General features: G+C 46.0%; 1 protein-coding gene across 8 annotated transcripts in view; it reads right to left on the bottom strand.

Moving 5' to 3' along the window:
* HPS4 (HPS4 biogenesis of lysosomal organelles complex 3 subunit 2) overlaps positions 1-24,420 on the bottom strand; it is a 119,119-nt gene that overhangs the window by 75,454 nt on the left and 19,245 nt on the right. For 4 of the 8 annotated variants that reach the window (XM_063913187.1, XM_063913188.1, XM_063913191.1 and 1 more), the window contains 2 exons: positions 9,118-9,311; positions 7,540-7,630 (listed from right to left, as the gene is read on the bottom strand). In XM_063913187.1, coding sequence (XP_063769257.1) covers positions 7,540-7,630; positions 9,118-9,158 — 132 coding nt within the window. In that variant the 5' untranslated portion in view covers positions 9,159-9,311. Of the gene's footprint in view, positions 1-7,539; positions 7,631-9,117; positions 9,312-11,448; positions 11,534-24,420 lie in introns of those variants that run through there. The other 4 variants (XM_063913192.1, XM_063913193.1, XM_063913194.1 and 1 more) reach the window with 2 other exon arrangements.

The raw sequence follows: 24,420 nt of genomic DNA, 5'->3' as shown, positions 1-24,420 counted from the left end.
AACAGTATTCAAATCATTCACAGTTCACACGATTATTTCGTGTTTTACTATACTGCAGAATATTTGATGTTTATCTCTATTCACTTATGCAAGCACCTGTACTTTGTTTGTCACATCTTTTAAATCATTTATGTACGTTGTATGTGTCACGTGAGGCGGCGCAGCAATGTCATGCTGCGTCGCGTCTCCATGGTTACCGGCTTTCCTCTGTTTGCAACCACGTCACCAATGGGTCCGTGTAACGGGATGACGCGACTTCCGGACGCCGCATGCCACACGCTGCCGGAAGTGCGGGTTCCACACACTGGACGGCGGGGACGTGGATGCAGACGCAGGTACCCGGTATAGGTAAGGTATTTAAGTTGTTTTTCTTTGTATTGTCACTAGTTTGCAGTGTCCTGAGGAAGGGGGTCCGTCCCCCGAAACGTTGACCAATAAATGCACTTCTTGCTTTGATTTACTTGGGAGTGAAAGACTCTGAGTGCCGCCGTCCCTCTCCAAAATATATATATATATATATATATATATATATATATATATATATATATATAAAACATACATACATATAAGTGGATTGTCCTGAACCGTATGGTCCCTAGTGACATTAATGTGTTCTGAATGTGTATGATCATGAACTGAAAGCCCCGGTTGTGGATCAGACAGGAAACCTTATGGTCGACGGAAACTTCGTATTCGTCGACAAACCGGGAGTAGTAACCAGGCAAAATAACCATCTGGCGAACCCCGAGAGGTCCGAGGGGAGTATACCTACATAATCTTTATAACACTCTCCCACAGCTGTGCTCGAGCCACAGGCCCAAGGAACCGTACCATACATACAAATATATATATATATATATATATATATCCAGCAGTAAAGATGGCACTCAGAGACTTATTAAAGCGGTGAAAAAAGACATCTGTATTAGATGTTAAGACATCAAACGTTTTCGGAGCTGTTGCCCCGTCCTCAGGATAACATCTACAGCAATAAACAAACACACAACACTTACATAAAGACCCTTACCTGTCCCTCGATTCCCGCTCCGTCCAGCGCTCAAACTGCACGCCCACCGGAAGCACCAACTGCTGTACTTCCTGGTGCGCGGCCTCCGTCACTATGGATACCGCTATGCATGCGTTCCACAGCCAGCTTCCTGCGCTCCATTAAGCCAGCAGAGGATCCCGATGTGGCTGCAGCACGAGAACTGCAGGGAAGAGGAACAACAAAACAATTTTTAAAAACACACATAACAACAAAAAGACATTACAGAGGCTACATACAGGGTCAGTTTACATAATGTAAACTATCAAAGTCACAAGGAAAATTAAGCTATATGATCACAGTGACTATAATGTATCACAGCATACTGTTCCAATTGATTTTTTCATTTAACCCCATAGGATTCGTAGTGCCTAAGCGGATGATCCAGCGGGATTCTTTTAATAACAATTGTTTAGCCCGGTCCCCACCCCGAAGGGAAACTGGCACATGATCTATAATGTAATATTTTAAATCATCTAATGTATGACCTGCCATCTTGAAATGTCGGGATACCGGCTGGTCAATATCTTTCCCGTTTAAGGTCATATTAATTGCCGATCTATGGGCGTTCATCCTCTCCCTAAACTTGCGGGTGGTTTGGCCAATATAATAAAGGCCACAGGGACACACAATAATGTACACTACATGGGTGGTAGTACATGTAAGGACAAACCTAATGTCATAGATTTTGTCTATATGCGGATGCTTGAATTCTCTACAGGCTACCATATATTTGCAGGTAATGCAATTATGGCATCTATAGCAGCCTGGGGGTTTGGTGTACACATTGGTAGGTTTTTTAATCCCTAGCCCCGTAATATCAGCATGGACAAGTCTATCACGTAGGTTGTTACCACGTTTGAACGCTGCCAGGGGTCTCATGTTTTTAAAGATTGGAAGCTCCTTATCTGAGCTCACAATGGGCCAAAGTGCGTTAGTGGCTCTCCGGATAATTGGGCTAGCCGTGGTATAATTACTCACCCAGGGAATGACCTTATCTTGGTGACGTTTAACTGGTTTCAGTAAACTAGATCTATCCATAGTTAGCACCTTCTTTTTTTGTTCCTCTAGGGTTATTGGACAATATCCCCTGTCTATAAATTTAGAAATAAGGCCATCCAAGGCCTCTGGTAGGCGTTCAGGTTCACTGGTGATGCGTGCAAAACGCATCATCTGTGATAACGGGAGACCCTTCTTAAGGGCCACCGGATGATGACTTGAGGCCCTCAAAAAGGTGTTTCTATCGGTGCTTTTAGAATAAACATCTGTTATAATTTTACCATTATTGACTGTCACCCGTACATCAAGGAAGTTGGCACTACTGGTACTATGGGTGTACGTAAACTTGATTGGTGAGTCAAGACAATTAATGGAAGTCATAAGTTGTACAAAACTTTCCTCCCCCCCGGTCCATAAAAGAAAAACATCATCTATGTACCGGGTGAAAAACAATATATGTCGACTAACATTAGTATCACTGAAGAACATATCAGCCTCCTGAAAGAACATATATACATTCGCATACGAGGGGGCCACGGGAGACCCCATGGCACACCCTCGTAATTGGAGGAAAAACCCCCCATCAAACAAAAAATAATTGCGCCTTAAAGTTAACTCTAATAGGGTCAAAAACAATACATGATCAAAACTTGATGTAGGAAGATGACGTTCAAGAAAACGCCTCATCGCTATCAGTCCTCCCTCATGAGGGATAGAGGTATACAGACTAGATACATCTAGACAGCATAACAAAGTGCCACTCGGTATGCTGTCAATGTCTCCCAAACAGTTCAAAAAGGAAGTCGTATCTTTCAAAAATGTTTTTTCTTTCAGCAATAGTGGCTGAAGGACACTGTCCAAAAGTTGAGAGATAGGCTGTAGTAACGAGTCCCTTGCAGAGATTATAGGCCTGCCAGGAGGCTCCATGAGATTTTTATGTATTTTCGTCAAAGTGTACAGCACCGGCACCTTAGGGTGCTGCACACAAAGGGCCTTGAAAACTTTTTGTGGAATTTTATTCTCGTTATATGCCTTCTCCAAAATTTCAAATAGTTCCTTTTGATAGACGGCAGTCGGATCCATGCCCAATTTCATGTACACTTCCCGGTCCTCCAACTGTCTTACAATTTCCAATCTATATTTGTCTAGATCTTGGATTACTATGGCCCCGCCTTTATCGGCGGGCCTAATGACAATGTCCTGGTATGATGCAAGATCTTTCAAAGCCAAATGTTCCAGTTTAGAGAGATTGGGTACGCCCCAATCTCTCTAAACTGGAACATTTGGCTTTGAAAGATCTTGCATCATACCAGGACATTGTCATTAGGCCCGCCGATAAAGGCGGGGCCATAGTAATCCAAGATCTAGACAAATATAGATTGGAAATTGTAAGACAGTTGGAGGACCGGGAAGTGTACATGAATTGGGCATGGATCCGACTGCCGCCTATCAAAAGGAACTATTTGAAATTTTGGAGAAGGCATATAACGAGAATAAAATTCCACAAAAAGTTTTCAAGGCCCTTTGTGTGCAGCACCCTAAGGTGCCGGTGCTGTACACTTTGACGAAAATACATAAAAATCTCATGGAGCCTCCTGGCAGGCCTATAATCTCTGCAAGGGACTCGTTACTACAGCCTATCTCTCAACTTTTGGACAGTGTCCTTCAGCCACTATTGCTGAAAGAAAAAACATTTTTGAAAGATACGACTTCCTTTTTGAACTGTTTGGGAGACATTGACAGCATACCGAGTGGCACTTTGTTATGCTGTCTAGATGTATCTAGTCTGTATACCTCTATCCCTCATGAGGGAGGACTGATAGCGATGAGGCGTTTTCTTGAACGTCATCTTCCTACATCAAGTTTTGATCATGTATTGTTTTTGACCCTATTAGAGTTAACTTTAAGGCGCAATTATTTTTTGTTTGATGGGGGGTTTTTCCTCCAATTACGAGGGTGTGCCATGGGGTCTCCCGTGGCCCCCTCGTATGCGAATGTATATATGTTCTTTCAGGAGGCTGATATGTTCTTCAGTGATACTAATGTTAGTCGACATATATTGTTTTTCACCCGGTACATAGATGATGTTTTTCTTTTATGGACCGGGGGGGAGGAAAGTTTTGTACAACTTATGACTTCCATTAATTGTCTTGACTCACCAATCAAGTTTACGTACACCCATAGTACCAGTAGTGCCAACTTCCTTGATGTACGGGTGACAGTCAATAATGGTAAAATTATAACAGATGTTTATTCTAAAAGCACCGATAGAAACACCTTTTTGAGGGCCTCAAGTCATCATCCGGTGGCCCTTAAGAAGGGTCTCCCGTTATAACAGATGATGCGTTTTGCACGCATCACCAGTGAACCTGAACGCCTACCAGAGGCCTTGGATGGCCTTATTTCTAAATTTATAGACAGGGGATATTGTCCAATAACCCTAGAGGAACAAAAAAAGAAGGTGCTAACTATGGATAGATCTAGTTTACTGAAACCAGTTAAACGTCACCAAGATAAGGTCATTCCCTGGGTGAGTAATTATACCACGGCCAGCCCAATTATCCGGAGAGCCACTAACGCACTTTGGCCCATTGTGAGCTCAGATAAGGAGCTTCCAATCTTTAAAAACATGAGACCCCTGGCAGCGTTCAAACGTGGTAACAACCTACGTGATAGACTTGTCCATGCTGATATTACGGGGCTAGGGATTAAAAAACCTACCAATGTGTACACCAAACCCCCAGGCTGCTATAGATGCCATAATTGCATTACCTGCAAATATATGGTAGCCTGTAGAGAATTCAAGCATCCGCATATAGACAAAATCTATGACATTAGGTTTGTCCTTACATGTACTACCACCCATGTAGTGTACATTATTGTGTGTCCCTGTGGCCTTTATTATATTGGCCAAACCACCCGCAAGTTTAGGGAGAGGATGAACGCCCATAGATCGGCAATTAATATGACCTTAAACGGGAAAGATATTGACCAGCCGGTATCCCGACATTTCAAGATGGCAGGTCATACATTAGATGATTTAAAATATTACATTATAGATCATGTGCCAGTTTCCCTTCGGGGTGGGGACCGGGCTAAACAATTGTTATTAAAAGAATCCCGCTGGATCATCCGCTTAGGCACTACGAATCCTATGAGGTTAAATGAAAAAATCAATTGGAACAGTATGCTGTGATACATTATAGTCACTGTGATCATATAGCTTAATTTTCCTTGTGACTTTGATAGTTTACATTATGTAAACTGACCCTGTATGTAGCCTCTGTAATGTCTTTTTGTTGTTATGTGTGTTTTTAAAAATTGTTTTGTTGTTCCTCTTCCCTGCAGTTCTCGTGCTGCAGCCACATCGGGATCCTCTGCTGGCTTAATGGAGCGCAGGAAGCTGCCTGTGGAACGCATGCATAGCGGTATCCATAGTGACGGAGGCCGCGCACCAGGAAGTACAGCAGTTGGTGCCTCCGGTGGGCGTGCAGTTTGAGCGCTGGACGGAGCGGGAATCGAGGGACAGGTAAGGGTATTTATGTAAGTGTTGTGTGTTTGTTTATTGCTGTAGATGTTATCCTGAGGACGGGGCAACAGCTCCGAAAACGTTTGATGTCTTAACATCTAATACAGATGTCTTTTTTCACCGCTTTAATAAGTCTCTGAGTGCCATCTTTACTGCTGGATATTTATTCTTTTGGAAAGGCACCTGAGCAGTTGGGACGTTTTACATTGAGTGCCGGCATACTGTGGATGGGTTATATATATATATATATATATATATATATATATATATATATATATATATATATAGATATAGAGAGAGAGAGAGAGAGAGAGAGAGAGAGAGAGAGAGAGAGAGAGAGAGAGAGAGGCATAAGGCAGTTACAGCATGTTAAGTTGCTCTCAGTAATAACAGTTGGTGCCGACAGGATCACCCGCATACAAACTTTGTCACCCATACAGTGCTATCAAGGACCAACAGGCGTCGGCAATGCCGACAGCGATCCCCGTTTGTGACAGAGCACTCATGCCTGTCGACATATGTTGACTAAAAAGCTATAGTGGACCAGGGAAACACAGGGTATATGCACAACACACTGCAATATAAGCCCATTTAACTAACTTAGTGATATATAGGTTATATACACTAAACACAGTGCCCCCCCACGTGTGTTTTCACTGCTATGGCGGGGACTGGAAGAAAATGGTGCTGAACGTGTTGTGAGGGCTAAGCCCCGCCCCTTCTCGGCGCGCTTCAGCCCACTAGAAAATATCGTACTTTATGCCAGCGGGGGTCCCTATACAGTGTGTACCCACTGTATATTCCGTAGCCACCCTTAAAAAAAGGTCTATATTGCTGCCCAGGGCACCCCTCCCCCCCCTGCGCCCTGCACCCATGTAAGCCGGCGGCGCGGGAGCACTGGCGCGCAGTATTATGCTGGCGGGGGTATGGGACCCGGTGCCCAGGCACAAAAAAATGCTTTGTATGCCAGCCGTTTTAAGAGATCAGTAACTTGCTGCCCAGGGCGCTCCCCCCCCCCCCAGCGCCCTGCACCCTGTGAGTGCCGTTGGTGTGTGGTAACATGGAGCGCAGCGCGACCGCCGCGCTGTACCTCCGTTACTGAAGTCTTCTGCCGTCACTGAAGTCTTCTGTTCTTCACATACTCACCCGGCTTCTTTCTTCTGGCTTCTGTGAGGGGGTTGACGGCGCGGCTCCGGGAACAAGCCGCTAGGCGCACCAAGTGATCGAACCCTCTGGAGCTAATGGTGTCCTGTAGCCTAAGAAGCAGAGCCCTTGAACTAAGAAGAAGTAGGACTGCTTCTCTCCTGTCAGTCCCACGATGCAGGGAGCCTGTAGCCAGCAGGTCTCCCTGAAAATAAAAAACCTAACATAAAATGTCTTTAGAGAAACTCCGTAGAGCTCCCCTAGTGTGTGTCCAGTCACTCCTGGGCACAAAGTCTAACTGAGGTCTGGAGGAGGGGCATAGAGGGAGGAGCCAGTTCACACCCAGTAAAAAAGTCTTATAGTGTGCCCATGTCTCCTGCGGATCCCGTCTATACCCCATGGTCCTTACGGAGTCCCCAGCATCCTCTAGGACGTTTGAGAAATGACAGTTAGGAGCTGATTGGTTTGTACTTGCTCTCTCTCCAAGGCTTAGTACATAGACCTCATAGTGTTTTTTCATAAACCTGGCAGGTACTCTATAACTATTGGTAGGTGGTCAATTCCTCTAATGAGTGAACGCAATAAAATTATTTAGTATGCAATAGCAAATAGGTAAAAATATATTGCATTTAAAAAATAGTTTCCTATATTCTTTTTACTTTTTGTCAAGTCATAATAACTGTCATCTGTTGCAAAATGCCCAATTTTATTTTCCTACATAAATCCTTAAATAAACAGATCATCAAGAATATACAGAGATCTTAAAGAGGAGATATTTTGAGGTAACATATTAAGTAAAGAAAAAGGAACAGATAGAAATTACCTGAGGAGGATAAAAATAGTTAATTCCTATCCTCGTAGGGTCACCTTCCCCTTTTACCTTTGACCCATCGTAAAGAAAAAAATAGTTTAACCTGCAGATATGATAAAGAAATAAATTAGTTTATTCTAACATAAATATAAAATAATAATAATGTAGATTGTTCATTACGGTTGTTATACTTTCACTCTTGGTAATAAATGTAAAACTATGGTGAGGTTTTGCTCTGTGTAAAGCTTTTGTATGGCTGTCCTGCTTCTAGCAATTCAATATTTAGGATTTGTTTTCCTTCCCAGAAATGTATAAATAGAATATTGACGTGCACAGAGTAGGGAAACCCTGAGTGACCACCACTGAAAAAGATAGAAAATAGTGATTATATGGGCGGAATTCAAATGTTATCGCGGGTCCCCGCACCTATTCAAATGTTTCTTCCGGCAGGCGTGAGACCTTCATTTCAGCTTGCCCTGGGGGTGGTGAGCTGAAATGAGCGAAACGTGACACATTTGGGGGCCCAAATAGGAATGTTCGCATCGCGCTATTCGTTTAGCCAGGTAAACTTCAAGGCCACAAGTATGTGAAGACCTCCTGTCTAATTAGTGTTTGCCCATTTCAGCAACAACTAATGCTAACAGGTACATAAAATCAAGCATACAGTCATGCAATCTCCATATACAAACATTACCACTAGAATGGGTCATACTGAAGAGTTCAGCAACTTCCAACATGCCATTGTAATACCTGCAATGCTAGAGGTGCTCCAGTCTGCAGTAAGTGATGCTATTGTGAATTGGATATGTTTGACCACTTAACAATAAGGTTGCATGGAATGCAATCACTGCCACGGTCACATCCCATGTGACCGTACCTTCTTGCTTCGTCCCCCAGATTTCCTCCTGCTCATTAGCCCCCTGGCAGTGATGTAATGATCTCTCCCCACCTATATTACTACCAATTTTTTTCCCCAGAATGCCATATGAATGACCTATGGGGACCTATAGACATGGGAAATGGGGGTTAATGCCACTGTGTTGCCCACATACTATTGGCCAACTAGTGCATCTTATAGTATCCGGTCAGAAGGTCGGCAGTAAGCATGTTGACATCTATAATGACAAATGGTTGACATCTTCAAAATGTCAACATGTGAAATGTTGACATTCACAGGATGCCACTGGTTAGGCACCGCTGGGAGGGTTATGGCTAGGTTGCGGGGGAAGGTTAGGCTTAGGCTGTGGGGCGATCGGCGCTTAGGGTTCAGCGCGGGATGTGGGAGGGGTTGTTAGTGATTAGGGGAGAACTACTTCTCGGAACGCCGGAAGAGGACGCTGAAGCCGCCGGGGAAAGGTAAGACACCACCAGGGCATGGTTGTCGACAGCTCACCATGTAGACATGATGCATGTTGAAATGATGAAAATGGCAACAGTTTGACCATTCATACCGAAACCCATTAATTCTTCCTATGGAAGCTTTAACTAGTGCAATACAACAGATACTAGATTACTTACAGAACAGTTTAGTGCAAAGATGAAGAGATGCAGGAGAGTATACAGAAATAATGTATTATAATGCAGACTCACCATGATGCAGGCCTGGGTTCTACACAACAGGGCGATGCCATGAAGTTCCTGTACTGTAGTTCTGGTCTAGTTACATCACACCCACAAACTTTGGAATATGAATAGATTGTAACATTTATTGTACTTCCTCATCTCCGCTTTCTTATCTGCAGACGGTAAGTCAAGTTGATAAGTTGATAAGTCAAGTCAAGCTCCTGATACAACAAAAATACAAATGATTAATTTTATTATCCTTTATTTATATGGTGCCACAGCGCCTAACAAAGTAAATAAACAAATGAGCAAAACAAGAAGCCAGTGGTTTACAGTACAAGACAATGCGGGTATGTAAACATTGCTGCATTAGGGCACATGACGCTGAAATAAGCATCAGGGTGGCTGAAACCAAGGGTTAGGTGCCGTTGTAGGGAGCATGGAGTAGAAGATAGTCTAAGTAAGAGAAGGAAAAGCACATGACTGGGGAGGGCCCTGCTCGTGAGAGATTACATTCTAAAGGATCCGAGGAAAACAAATATAACAATAGTCAGGGAATGGAACTTTTTAAAATAATTCCGAGGAATATCAGATCACATTAAAGCTACATCCAGACTTGAAGTACTTGGTGCTTAAAATATGTCCTAAAGTACCTGAATGTTTAAAGAAACCACACATAACCGCTTACATGCATGGAAACTGAGCAATAACTTATTTTTCCCATGTGTGGTCACAGGATGAGTAAAATACAAAACAAATAAGAAAAAGATATATGTTTGGATGTACTCTCAAACATAACAATTAAATATGCCATAATCAGTATAAACTATCACCGATATGTATCTCCTGGTTACTGAAGGTGCCAGTGGCTAGGTTCTGGGGTGCAAAGAACCAGAGCGGGGCTGGTTCAAAGGGTGAGGACCTTTTCTCACTATACAGTTCTGAGATGTCGGGTAGTAGTTCAGCACGATTCAGAGGGGAACTGAGGGAGCACATCTCTGAGTGGGGAGGGTGCAGGAAGACGTGGGGTTGGTGAGAGGGGGATTGTTTGAAAGCTTGGCCCCTGGGCTATCCGACTGTACCACCACTGAGTTTTGGGGCTCCCCGAAATCGGGTCAAACTTCAAGCAGCCCACAGTTTGAGGCTCCTAGATCGGCTTTTACTGGGCTCCTGGAGTTGGTTCTAGGTCAAAAATAGAGGGAACTTGGGAGTGCCTTCAGCTAGTACCTAGCCCCCTGGGAATCCGCAGCACGGCTGGAAGCTCCAGAAACCCAGCAGTTGAGGCTCTTAGCTCGGCTTCTACTGGGCTCTTGGAGCTGGTTTTGGACTATAAAAATAGAGGGGGTTTGGGGTTAATAGGTTTAACTTTAAGCTGGTACCTAGCCCCTAGGAAACTGGAGATTCCCTAGCTTTCCAGGAACCAGAGTCTGAAGTCAGCCTGCAAATTTTAAAGGAGCAGCAGTGGAGATGGTGACGTGGACCACACTTCTGAAAAGCAGATTCTGCAAAGCGAGCAGCTTTTCAGAAGAGATACTTTAGGTCAGAAGTTCTCAAACTCATTCTCAAGGCATCCCAACGGTGCAGGTTTTAAGTTTATCCATGCTTTACAACAGGTGACTTAATTACCACCCCAGTCAATTTGATTTAACCATCTGTGCTGAGCCATGGATATACCTAAAACCTGGGCCGTTGGGGTGCCTTGAGAACCTCTGCTTTAGGTAATGAGGCATGACTACTGTTTATTTTCAGAAGACAAATTGCTATCACATGCATATACCATTATATAGCCTGCCTGATTATCCCTAACATCTGCACTTCCTGTGGAGGAACAGTTCTCTTTAGATTTTGTGAGTAAACATGTTCCGTCAGTCCTCCATTTACTCCTAAGAGTTACTAACTGGCTTCTGAAAGTACACCAGCGCTCACTGTATGGATTAGCAGGAGTTTTAGGGCTTGTAAACAAAGCGTAGCACTAACAGAGTGTTATAAACATGTTCATGAACACATCTCAAAGTCTCCCTGCAGCATAACGTATGTAAAGATGTGTTTCCAGGGAACTCCTTTCTATGTTACTGACTGTAAATGCTCCTGGCAATGTCATCACTGACACACAGTGTACACTTGTTAGAATCTGTGTACAGATCCATTAACGTACAAATATTTGGTCTAACAGTATCAAAGTGCATTTAAAACACATTTAATTATGTCTGTTAAACACACACACAGTAGTGTGTACAAGGATAGTATTGTAGCAGTGTACAGCACATGTTGTAGGATACAATCTATATTTCACTGTCTAGGTAAGTATGTATATGTGAATATATAGATCAGCATTTATCAGTCTGCAATAGTACGCACCTCTCAGAACAATGTGTCTGCCTTTAGTGATGCCAGAGAATTCCGCAACTTTGCAGAGACTCCAACCAGATCAACTAGTTAAGTAAGAACAGGAGACACAGGAACATAATTGATCACAAGACATTTCTCGTGATTTCTCCACCCCCGACCATTTCAGCAGTTAGTCTGTAATGCTTAAAACATACCACTAGGTGGAGTGCATGCATTTAACCACTTAACTGACGATTTATTTCGCCAAAAACCGCTCCGAAATTGTCGGGGTTTTTATGAGTGAATTAGGTGAAGGACCTAAATTTAACCCTATCCCAAATAATTTTAGTTAAAAAAAGGGGAAAAAAATATTTTTAATAAAAAAAAAAAAATATATATATGTATATTTTTTCAAACATCGAAACATCGATCTGGAACATTGCGACTTTCATTTTGAAAGACGGGACATCCTGCAGGTATACAGGGGGGGGTCTGGGGGTGGCTTGGGAGGGTTCATTTACACTCTCCAGCGGCTGCCATTGTCTGCAGCCGCTGGAGGGGGGGGATCCTGCCGTGCTGACCGATCAGCAGTGATCGGCAGCACGGCCATCAGTGGGGGAGAGTGCAGGGAGGCAGAGGGACCTTCCGGTCCCTCTGACAGCAGCAACGGAGTGAATTTTATCTTCCCTGCCACTGCTAACACTCTCTATCTGACTGGTCGCATCCTGTGCGACCAGGTCAGATAGAGCACTTGCAGGCATGGTCATATCTGATGCGACCATGCCAGGCAGGTGGTTAATCAGCCTTTCCGGACATAAATCATGTGCTTGAAAGTCACTCGACAAGATAAACTGTTTTGTATTGGTCCAAACATCACCTGAGACGCTGAGCAGACACGCTGAAGGTGATCCGGGGTACGCTAACTGGAAGTGACAAGTGCGCGCGCAGTGGGAAGCGGACGGGCTGCAAACGGGGAGCCGGAGCGAGGGGCTGCAAATGGGGGAACCAGAGTCTGGTGCCAGGGCCTGAAGTGGGGAGACGGAGAGAGAGGAGCTGGCTGGACGGAGATGCTGAGGCGGGGGAAGCTTGGACCTGGAAGCAGGTGCTGCTGCTACAGTACCTCCTGACAGTGCCAGAAGCTGGGTTCACATTAGCAAGGGGAAGGAGCTGCAGGGAGATGGAGCAACTGCAAGTGGAGAGGACATTGGCAAAAGGAGAAGGGCCCACGCAAGTATTAGCTTTCCTACTATATTGTATGTGATTGTTTTCTTTTTTTTCTCTCTCCCCTTGTCCTTGATTAAATTAGCTATTTCTGATTTACTGTGAATATTGTTTCTTTTCACAGCTAGGCCATAGTATAATATCGTACTGCAAAGTTTGAATTGTTTACACTGTTTGTATTGTTTTTCGGAATGTAATAGGGAGCTAGAGTTGTCAAGCAAATGGGTGGGGCCGTGATTGAGAATCTCACTCTGCATCTTGTACAAGATGTATGCGCACCTGGTGCAATCATTCCAGTGTGAATACATTTTCGCAAGGTGTGTGCAAACGGCTGCCCTGAACTGATCTAGAGCAGACCGTTACGCGACTGAGGGATAATCATAATCTCGAGCAAAGCTTAGATAGAACGATGGAGGAGTTGCGGGGGGGGGGGGGGGGGCACTGGTAGACTAGGATGAACAGGTAGCCAGCTAGGTCACAGTTAGAAGGAAGAAAAAGACTCTGAACCACCAAACCCCAATAAATTTGCCCTATTGGACGAAGATTCGTAGGATGGTAGTGAGGAAATGATGGAGCTGGAGGAGACTGTTCCCTCTAGCAACCGGAGGAGCGGTGCCTCTGGCACAGATGGGATAAAAGATAGTGAGGTACCTAGTCAGATTGTGGTGGTAGGGGATTATATTATCAGGACAGACAGGGCAATCTGCTACCGGTACCGTGATCGCCGTACAGTCTGTTGTCCCCAGGGTGCTCGGGTATGGCACATCGCGGACAGGGTAGAGAGATTGTTGGGAGGGGCTGGGAAAGACCGGGCAGTCTTGGTGCACATTGGCCCAACAAAGTTAGTGGTAGGTGGGATGTCCTTAAGAAAGATTATAGGGACTTAGGCCAGAAACTAAAGGCAAGTACATCTAAGATAATATTCTCCAAAATATTACCTGTGCCATGCGCTAGCCCAGGGAGGCAGAGGGAGATTAGGGAGGTACGAGGGTGAATGTGTGGCTTAGAGACTGGTGCAGGAAAGATGGTTTGTGTTCCTGGAACACTGGGCGGACTTCTCAGTCAGGCGCCATCTTTTTTATCACAATGGATTGCACCTGGGGGGCAGGGGGAGGAGGGGGATGGTTAGAAGGTTGGATGAGTTTTTAAACTAGGTGCCTGGGGGGAGGGTTTAATTATAAAATTACAGGTCATGCAGAGAGAATAGTAAGGATGGAGGTAGTGAACAAAATGGGGGTGGAGAAGGGGGGAGGGAAAGAGCAGCCGGCAAGGATATTAACATGGGTATTACAAAAAGTATTGCCAAAACACTAACGACGATTATGTGTCATCATTACGGCATATATAGAAAATGATGTCCACAGCACAAGGGGAAATACTTATCCTAATTGAATGTATGTAAACACTAGAAGCCTTACAGGTAAAAATAAGATTTTACTTACCGGTAAATCTATTTCTCTAACGTCCTAGTGGATGCTGGGGACTCCGTCAGGACCATGGGGAATAGCGGGCTCCGCAGGAGACAGGGCACATCTAAAAAAGCTTTTAGGTCACATGGTGCGTACTGGCTCCTCCCCCTATGACCCTCCTCCAAGCCTCAGTTAGGTTTTTGTGCCCGTCCGAGAGGGTGCAATCTAGGTGGCTCTCTTAAAGAGCTGTTTAGAAAAGTTTTTTTTTAGGTTTCAATCTCAGTGATTCCTGCTGGCAACAGGATCACTGCATCGAGGGACTTAGGGGAGAGATTTCCAACTCACCTGCGTGCAGGATGGATTGGAGTCTTAGGCTACTGGACACTTAGCTCCAGAGGGAGTCGGAACACAGGTCAGCCTGGGGTTCGTCCCGGAGCCGCGCCGCCGATCCCCCTTACAGACGCTGAAGAGACGGCAGAACGGAGGTCCGGAAAACAGGCGGCAGAAGACTCCACAGTCTTCATGAAGGTAGTGCACAGCACTGCAGCTGTGCGCCATTGTTGTCACACGGCTCACTGACTCAGTCACGGAGGGTGCAGGGCGCTGCTGGGGGCGCCCTGGGCAGCAATATAATTACCTTTAGTGGCAAAATAAATACATCACATATACCCATTAAGGCTATATGTATGTATTTTGACCCAGGCCAGTTTCTTAAAAACCGGGAGAAAAATCCCGCCGAAAAAGGGGCGGAGCTTATTCTCCTCAGCACTCAGCGCCATTTTCCTGCTCAGCTCCGCTGGTGAGGAAGGCTCCCAGGACTCTCCCCTGCACTGCACTACAGAAACAGGGTAACAAAGAGAAGGGGGGCATAAATTGGCGATATTTATATATTCAGAGCGCATATATAGTAAACAACACCTTCTAGGGTTGTTTATATACATTTATAGCGCTTTTGGTGTGTGCTGGCAAACTCTCCCTCTGTCTCCCCAAAGGGCTAAGGGGTCCTGTCTTCGATTAGAGCATTCCCTGTGTGGCTGCTGTGTGTCGGTACGTGTGTGTCGACATGTATGAGGACGATGTTGGTGTGGAGGCAGAGCAATTGCCGATGATGGTAATGTCACCCCCTAGGGAGTCGACACCGGAATGGATGGCTTTAGTTATGGAATTACGTGATAATGTCAGCACACTACAAAAGTCAGTTGACGAAATAAGACGCCCGGCAAACCAGTTAGTACCGGTTCAGGCGTCTCAGACACCGTCAGGGGCTGTAAAACGTCCTTTACCTCAGTCAGTCGACACGGGTACCGACACAGATGAATCTAGTGTCGACGGTGAAGAAACAAACGTATTTTCCAATAGGGCCACACGTTATATGATCACGGCAATGAAGGAGGCGTTGCAGATCTCTGATACTGCTGGTACCTCAAAAAGGGGTATTATGTGGGGGGTGAAAAAACTACCTGTATTTTTCCCAGAATCAGAGGAATTGAATGATGTGTGTGATGAAGCGTGGGTTACCCCCGATAGAAAATTGCTAATTTCAAAGAAGTTATTGGCATTATACCCTTTCCCACCAGAGGTTAGGGCGCGCTGGGAAACACCCCCTAAGGTGGATAAGGCGCTCACACGTTTATCAAAGCAAGTGGCGTTGCCGTCTCCTGATACGGCCGCCCTCAAGGATCCAGCAGATAGGAGGCTGGAAACTACACTGAAGAGTATATACACACATACTGGTGTTATACTGCGACCGGCAATAGCCTCAGCCTGGATGTGCAGTGCTGGGGTAGTGTGGTTGGATTCTCTGACTGAAAATATTGAGACCCTGGATAGGGACAGTATTTTATTGACTCTAGAGCAATTAAAGGATGCTTTTCTTTATATGCGAGATGCTCAGAGGGATGTTTGTACTCTAGCATCAAGAGTAAGCGCGATGTCCATATCTGCCAGAAGAAGTTTATGGACGCGACAGTGGTCAGGTGATGCGGATTCCAAGAGGCATATGGAAGTATTGCCATATAAAGGAGAGGAATTGTTTGGGGTCGGTCTTTCGGACCTGGTGACCACGGCAACTGCCGGCAAATCCACCTTTTTACCTCAGACCCCTTCACAACAGAAAAAGACACCGTCTTTTCAGCCGCAGTCCTTTCGCTCCTATAAAAAGCGACCAAAAGGACAGTCTTATCTGCCGAGAGGCAGAGGAAAGGGTAAGAAAGGGCAGCACGCAGCCCCTGCCCAGGAACAGAAGCCCGCCCCGGCTTCTACAAAGCCATCAGCATGACGCTGGGGCTTTACAAGCGGACTCAGGAACGGTGGGGGGTCGACTCAAGATTTTCAGCAATCAATGGGCTCACTCACAAGTGGACCCGTGGGTCCTGCAGATAATATCTCAGGTTTACATGCTGGAGTTCGAAAGGTTTCCCCCTCGCCGGTTCCTAAAGTCTGCTTTACCAACGTCTCCCTCAGAAAGGACGTCGGTTTTGGAAGCCATTCACAAGCTGTATTCTCAGCAGGTGATAGTCAAGGTACCCCTCCTACAACAGGGAAAGGGGTATTATTCCACTCTATTTGTGGTACCGAAACCGGACGGTTCGGTAAGGCCTATTCTAAATCTGAAATCCTTGAACCTGTACATACAGAAATTCAAGTTCAAGATGGAGTCACTCAGGGCAGTGATAGCGAATCTGGAAGAAGGAGACTTCATGGTGTCCTTGGACATAAAAGATGCTTATCTACATGTCCCGATTTACCCCTCACACCAAGGGTATCTCAGGTTCGTGATACAAGACTGTCATTATCAGTTTCAAACGCTGCCGTTTGGTTTGTCCACGGCCCCTCGGGTCTTTACCAAGGTAATGACCGAAATGATGGTTCTTCTACGAAGAAAAGGCGTATTAATTATCCCTTACTTGGACGATCTCCTGATAAGGGCAAAGTCCAGAGAACAGCTGGAAGTCGGTGTGGCGCTAACACAAGTAGTGCTTCAGCAACACGGGTGGATTCTAAATCTTCCAAAATCTCAATTGACCCCGACAACGCATCTGCTGTTCCTGGGTATGATTCTGGACACGGTTCAGAAAAAGGTATTTCTCCCGAACTTGTCAGGAACCTCCTAAAACCAGGAACTGTGTCAGTACATCAATGCACAAGAGTCCTGGGAAAGATGGTGGCTTCGTACGAAGCGATTCCATTCGGCAGATTCCATGCACGGACATTTCAGTGGGATCTGCTGGACAAATGGTCCGGATCGCATCTGCACATGCATCAGCGGATAACACTGTCACCGAGAACAAGGTTGTCTCTCCTGTGGTGGTTGCAGACTGCCCATCTGTTAGTGGGCCGCAGATTCGGCATACAGGACTGGGTCCTGGTGACTACGGATGCCAGCCTACGAGGTTGGGGAGCAGTCACAAAGGGAAGAAACTTCCAGGGCGTGTGGTCAAACCTGGAGACGTCTCTTCACATAAATATACTGGAGCTAAGAGCGATCTACAATGCTCTAAGTCTGGCAAAACCGCTGCTTCAGGGTCAGCCGGTGTTGATCCAGTCCGACAACATCACGGCAGTCGCCCACGTAAACCGACAAGGCGGCACGAGAAGCAGGAGTGCAATGGCAGAAGCTGCAAGGATTCTGCGCTGGGCGGAGAATCAAGTCATAGCACTGTCAGCAGTGTTCATCCCGGGAGTGGACAACTGGGAAGCAGATTTCCTCAGCAGACACGACCTTCACCCGGGAGAGTGGGGACTTCATCCAGAAGTTTTTCACATGATTGTGAACCGTTGGGAAAAACCAAAGGTGGACATGATGGCGTCTCGCCTCAACAAAAAATTGGACAGGTATTGCGCCAGGTCAAGAGACCCTCAGGCAATAGCTGTGGACGCTCTGGTAACACCGTGGGTGTACCAGTCAGTGTATGTGTTCCCTCCTCTGCCTCTCATACCAAAGGTACTGAGAATTATACGGAAAAGAGGAGTAAGAACGATACTGGTGGCTCCGGACTGGCCAAGAAGAACTTGGTATCCGGAACTTCAAGAGATGCTCACGGAGGATCCGTGGCCTCTACCTCTAAGAAGGGATCTGCTTCAGCAGGGACCTTGTATGTTCCAAGACTTACCGCGTCTGCGTTTGACGGCATGGCGGTTGAACGCCGGATTCTAAAAGAAAAGGGCATTCCAGAGGAAGTTATTCCTACCTTGATTAAGGCTAGAAAGGAAGTGACTGTACAACATTATCACCGCATTTGGCGAAAATATGTTGCGTGGTGTGAGGCCAAGAAGGCTCCAACGGAAGAATTTCAATTGGGTCGATTCTTACATTTCCTGCAAGCAGGATTGTCTATGGGCCTAAAATTGGGGTCCATTAAAGTTCAAATTTCGGCCTTATCAATTTTCTTCCAGAAGGAATTGGCGTCAGTGCCTGAAGTACAAACTTTTGTCAAAGGTGTACTACATATACAACCCCCAATAGTGCCTCCAGTGGCACCGTGGGATTTGAACGTGGTTCTAAATTTTCTCAAATCTCATTGGTTTGAGCCGTTAAAATCGGTAGAATTAAAATACCTTACATGGAAGGTAACCATGCTGTTGGCCCTGGCTTCTGCCAGGAGAGTTTCAGAGTTGGCAGCTTTGTCATACAAGAGCCCATATCTGATATTCCATTCGGACAGGGCAGAATTGAGGACACGTCCTCAATTTCTCCCTAAGGTGGTTTCGGCATTTCACTTAAACCAGCCTATTGTGGTGCCTGCGGCTACCAGCGACTTGGAGGACTCCAAGTTACTGGACGTTGTCAGAGCATTAAAAATATATATTTCAAGGACAGCTGGAGTCAGAAAAACTGACTCGTTGTTTACATTGTATGCACCCAACAAGATGGGTGCTCCTGCGTCTAAACAGACGATTGCACGTTGGATCTGTAGCACAATCCAACTTGCACATTCTGTGGCAGGCGTGCCACAGCCTAAATCTGTAAAGGCCCACTCCACAAGGAAGGTGGGCTCATCTTGGGCGGCTGCCCGAGGGGTCTCGGCATTACAACTTTGCCGAGCAGCTACGTGGTCAGGGGAGAACACGTTTGTAAAATTTTACAAATTTGATACTCTGGCTAAAGAGGACCTGGAGTTTTCTCATTCGGTGCTGCAGAGTCATCCGCACTCTCCCGCCCGTTTGGGAGCTTTGGTATAATCCCCATGGTCCTGACGGAGTCCCCAGCATCCACTAGGACGTTAGAGAAAATAAGAATTTACTTACCGATAATTCTATTTCTCATAGTCCGTAGTGGATGCTGGGCGCCCATCCCAAGTGCGGATTGTCTGCAATGCTTGTACATAGTTATTGTTACAAAATCGGGTTATTACTGTTGTTGTGAGCCATCTTTTCAGAGGCTACTTCGTTTTGTTATCATACTGTTAACTGGGTTCAGATCACAAGTTGTACGGTGTGATTGGTGTGGCTGGTATGAGTCTTACCCGGGATTCAAGATCCTTCCTTATTGTGTACGCTCGTCCGGGCACAGTACCTAACTGAGGCTTGGAGGAGGGTCATAGGGGGAGGAGCCAGTACGCACCATGTGACCTAAAAGCTTTTTTAGATGTGCCCTGTCTCCTGCGGAGCCCGCTATTCCCCATGGTCCTGACGGAGTCCCCAGCATCCACTACGGACTATGAGAAATAGAATTATCGGTAAGTAAATTCTTATTTTCTCATAGTCCGTAGTGGATGCTGGGGACTCCGTAAGGACCATGGGGAATAGACGGGCTCTGCAGGAGACATGGGCACTTTAAGAAAGAATTTAGATTCTGGTGTGCTCTGGCTCCTCCCTCTATGTCCCTCCTCCAGACCTCAGTTAGAGAAAGTGTGCCCGGAAGAGCTGACAGTACAAGGAAAGGATTTTGGAATCCAGGGCAAGACTCATACCAGTCCCACCAATCACACCGTATAACTTGTGATAAACTTACCCAGTCAACAGTATGAACAACAATAGAGCATCAGTTCAACCCTGATGCAACAATAACATAGCCCTTATTGCAGCAATAACTATATACAAGTATTGCAGAAGAAGTCCGCACTTGGGGCGGGCGCCCAGCATCCACTATGGACTACGAGAAATAGATTTACCGGTAAGTAAAATCTTATTTTCTCTAACGTCCTAGTGGATGCTGGGGACTCCGTAAGGATCATGGGGATTATACCAAAGCTCCCAAACGGGCGGGAGAGTGCGGATGACTCTGCAGCACCGATTGAGCAAACACAAGGTCCTCCTCAGCCAGGGTATCAAACTTGTAGAACTTTGCAAAAGTGTTTGAACCTGACCAAGTAGCCGCTCGGCACAACTGTAATGCCGAGACCCCTCGGGCAGCCGCCCAAGAAGAGCCCACCTTCCTAGTGGAATGGGCCTTAACTGATTTTGGCAGCGGCAATCCAGCTGCAGAATGAGCCTGCTGAATCGTGTTACAGATCCAGCGAGCAATAGTTTGCTTTGAAGCAAGAGCACCCAGCTTGTTGGAAGCATACAGGATAAACAAAGATTCTGTTTTCCTGACCCTAGCCGTTCTGGCTACATAAACCTTCAAAGCCCTGACCACATCCAGTAACTCGGAATCCTCCAAGTCACGAGTAGCCACAGGCACCAGAATAGGTTGGTTCATATGAAAAGATGACACCACTTTTGACAGAACTTGTGGACGGGTCCGCAATTCTGCTCTATCCATATGGAAAACCAGATAGGGGCTTTTATGTGACAAAGCCGCTAATTCTGACACACGCCTAGCCGAAGCCAAGGCTAATAGCACGACCACTTTCCACGTGAGATATTTTAACTCCACCGCTTTAAGTGGTTCAAACCAGTGTGATTTCAGGAAACTTAACACCACGTTAAGATCCCAAGGTGCCACTGGAGGCACAAAAGGAGGCTGAATATGCAGCACTCCCCTTTACCAACGTCTGAACTTCTGGTAGAGAAGCCAACTCTTTTTGAAAGAAAATGGATAGGGACGAAATCTGGACCTTAATGGAACCCAATTTTAGGCCCAAATTCACTCCTGACTGTAGGAAGTGAAGGAAACGGCCCAGCTGGAATTCCTCTGTAGGAGCATTCCTGGCCTCACACCAAGAAACATATTTTCGCAATATACGGTGATAATGTTTAGCTGTCACGTCCTTCCTAGCCTTTATCCGCGTAGGAATGACCTCGTCCGGAATGCCTTTTCTGCTAGGATCCGGCGTTCAACCGCCATGCCGTCAAACGCAGCCGCGGTAAGTCTTGGAACAGACAGGGCCCCTGTTGCAACAGGTCCTGTCTTAGAGGAAGAGGCCACGGGTCCTCTGTGAGCATTTCTTGCAGATCTGGATACCAGGTCCTTCGTGGCCAATCTGGAACAATGAGGATTGTTCTCACTCCTCTTTTTCTTATTATCCTTAGCACCTTGGGTATGAGATGAAGAGGAGGAAATACATAGACCGACTGGAACACCCACGGTGTCACCAGTGCGTCCACAGCTATCGCCTGAGGGTCTCATGACCTGGCGCAATACCTCTGTAGCTTTTTGTTGAGGCGGGATGCCATCATGTCCACCTGTGGCAGTTCCCACCGACTTGCAATCTGCGTGAAGACTTCTCGATGAAGTCCCCACTCTCCCGGGTGGAGGTCGTGCCTGCTGAGGAAGTCTGCTTCCCAGTTGTCCACTCCCGGGATGAACACTGCTGACAGTGCACTTACGTGATTCTCTGCCCAGCGAAGAATTCTGGTGGCTTCTGACTGAATCAGAACCGGTTGGTCGCGAAGCAGGGTCTCCGCTTGACGTAGGGCGTTGTATACGGCCCTTAGTTCCAGGCTGTTGATGTGAAGGCAAGTCTGCTGACTTGCCCACAGACCTTGGAACTTTTATTCCCTGTGTGACTGCTCCCCACCCTCGGAGGCTTGCATCCGTGGTCACCAGGATCCAGTCCTGAATGCCGAATCTGCGGCCCTCGAGAAGGTGAGCACTCTGCAGCCACCACAGGAGAGACACCCTGGCCCTGGGGGATAGGGTGATTAACCGATGCATCTGAAGATGTGATCCGGACCACTTGTCCAGTAAGTCCCATTGAAAGGTCCTCGCATGGAACCTGTCGAAGGGAATGGCCTCGTATGATGCCACCATCCTTCCCAGGACTTGAGTGCAGTGATGCACTGACACCTGTTTTGGTTTTAACAGGTTCCTGACCAGTGTCATGAGCTCTCTCTATCGGTAGATAAACCCTTTTCTGGTCTGTGTCTAGAAACATGCCTAGGAAAGGCAGATGAGCCGTAGGAACCAACTGCGACTTTGGAATATTTAGAATCCAGCCGTGTTGCCGTTACACTTCCAGAGAAAGTGATACGCTGTTCAGCAACTGCTCTCTTGATCTCGCTTTTATGAGGAGATCGTCCCAGTACGGGATAATTGTGACACCTTGCTTCCGCAGGAGCACCATCATTTCCGCCATAACCTTGGTGAAGATTCTCGGGGCCGTGGAGAGACCAAACGGCAACGTCTGAAATTGGTAATGACTATCCTGTACCGCAAATCTGAGGTACGCCCGATGAGGTGGATAAATGGGGACATGAAGGTACGCCTCCTTTATGTCCAGAGACACCATAAAATCTCCCCCTTTCAGGCTTGCGATGACCGCACTTAGCGATTCCATCTTGAACTTGAACCCTTTCAGGTATATGTTCAGGGATTTTAAATTCAATATGGGTCTGACTAAACCGTCCGGTTTCGGGACTACAACATGGTCGAATAATAACCCCCTCCTTGTTGAAGGAGGGGAACCTTGACCACCACCTGTTGAAGATACAATTTGTGAATTGCAGTTAACACTATTTCCCTCTCGTGGGGGGAAGCCGGCAGGGCCGTCGGTGAGGGGGCATCTCCTCAAAGTCCAGCTAGTATCCCTGAGACACAATATCTATTGCCCAGGAATCCAACAGGGAGTGAACCCACTTGTGGTTGAAATTACGAAGACGTGCCCCCACCAGGCCTAGCTCCGCCTGTGGAGCCCCAGCGACATGCGGTGGATTTTGTAGAGGCCGGGGAGGACTTCTGTTCCTGGGAACTAGCTGTGTTGTGCAGCTTCTTTCCTCTGCCCCTGCCTCTGGCAAGAAAGGACGTACCTCGGACTTTCTTGTTTCTTTGTGATCGAAAGGCTGCATAATGTCGTGCTTTCCTAGGCTGTGCAGGAATATAAGGCAAAAGATCAGAATTACCAGCCATAGCTGTGGAGACCAGGTCCGAGATCCCTTCTCCACAAAATCCTCAGCCTTCCATATGCCTCTTAAGTCGGCATGACCTGTCCATTGCATATCTACAGGACACGTCAAGCAGAAATCGACATAGCGTTGACTCTAGAACCCAGTAGACTAATGCCTCTTTGGGCATGTTTTTTTATATATATATATATATATATATATATATATATATATATATATATATATATATATATATATATATATCTTAAGACAGCATCTTTTATATATATCTATATATCTATCTATATATATATATTATATATATATATATATATATATATATATATATATATATATATATATCTATATCTATATCGGTAATGTAGTAATCCCGGCACTCCCTCTCTCACTGGTCTCTTGCTGCGGTGCCCTCCTAGAAGACCAAGGCTGATCCTCAATATAGACTGTAGAAGGCGGCGGCACTCAAGCAGACTCACATCATGTAGTCAAAAAGCGGTAAGTTTTATTCCGACATGTTTCGGGGAACTCCCCGTCCTCAGGGCTTAACAGTTAAGCCCTGAGGACGGGGAGTTCCCCGAAACATGTCGGAATAAAACTTACCGCTTTTTGACTACATGATGTGAGTCTGCTTGAGTGCCGCCGCCTTCTACAGTCTATATATCTATATCTATATATATATCTATATATACACACATACTCGGGTCTCAATCTCTGCTGATAAGGTACCTGTCCACGCTGCTACAGCGCTATAAACCCATGCCGACACAATCGCCGGTCTGAGTAGTGTACCAGAATGTGTACGCTATCCGCAGGATCCCTGAGGACAGCTGTTAAGTCAGGGCTACCTTTTGGGCAAACGTGACACCCTAGGGTAAGATTCCCATTGTATCCTGGCCCTAGTAGGGGGAAGGATATTCCCTGAGAATTCTTTGTGGGAAACTGCAGTCTCTTGTCTGGAGATTCCCGCTCTTTTTCATCATGAGAGGAGGGAAATTTACCTCAGCTTTCTTCCCCTTAAACATGTGTACCCTCGTGTCAGGGACAGATGAGTCATCAGTGATATGCAAATCATCTTTTATTACAATAATCATATATTGAATACTTTCCTGCCATTTTGGCTGTAACTTTGCATTATCGTTGTCGA

The sequence above is a fragment of the Pseudophryne corroboree genome, chromosome 1 (assembly GCF_028390025.1).
Source record: "Pseudophryne corroboree isolate aPseCor3 chromosome 1, aPseCor3.hap2, whole genome shotgun sequence".
In the NCBI taxonomy this organism is placed as follows: Eukaryota; Metazoa; Chordata; class Amphibia; order Anura; family Myobatrachidae; genus Pseudophryne; species Pseudophryne corroboree.
This window is presented reverse-complemented; position numbering and strand designations above follow the sequence as displayed.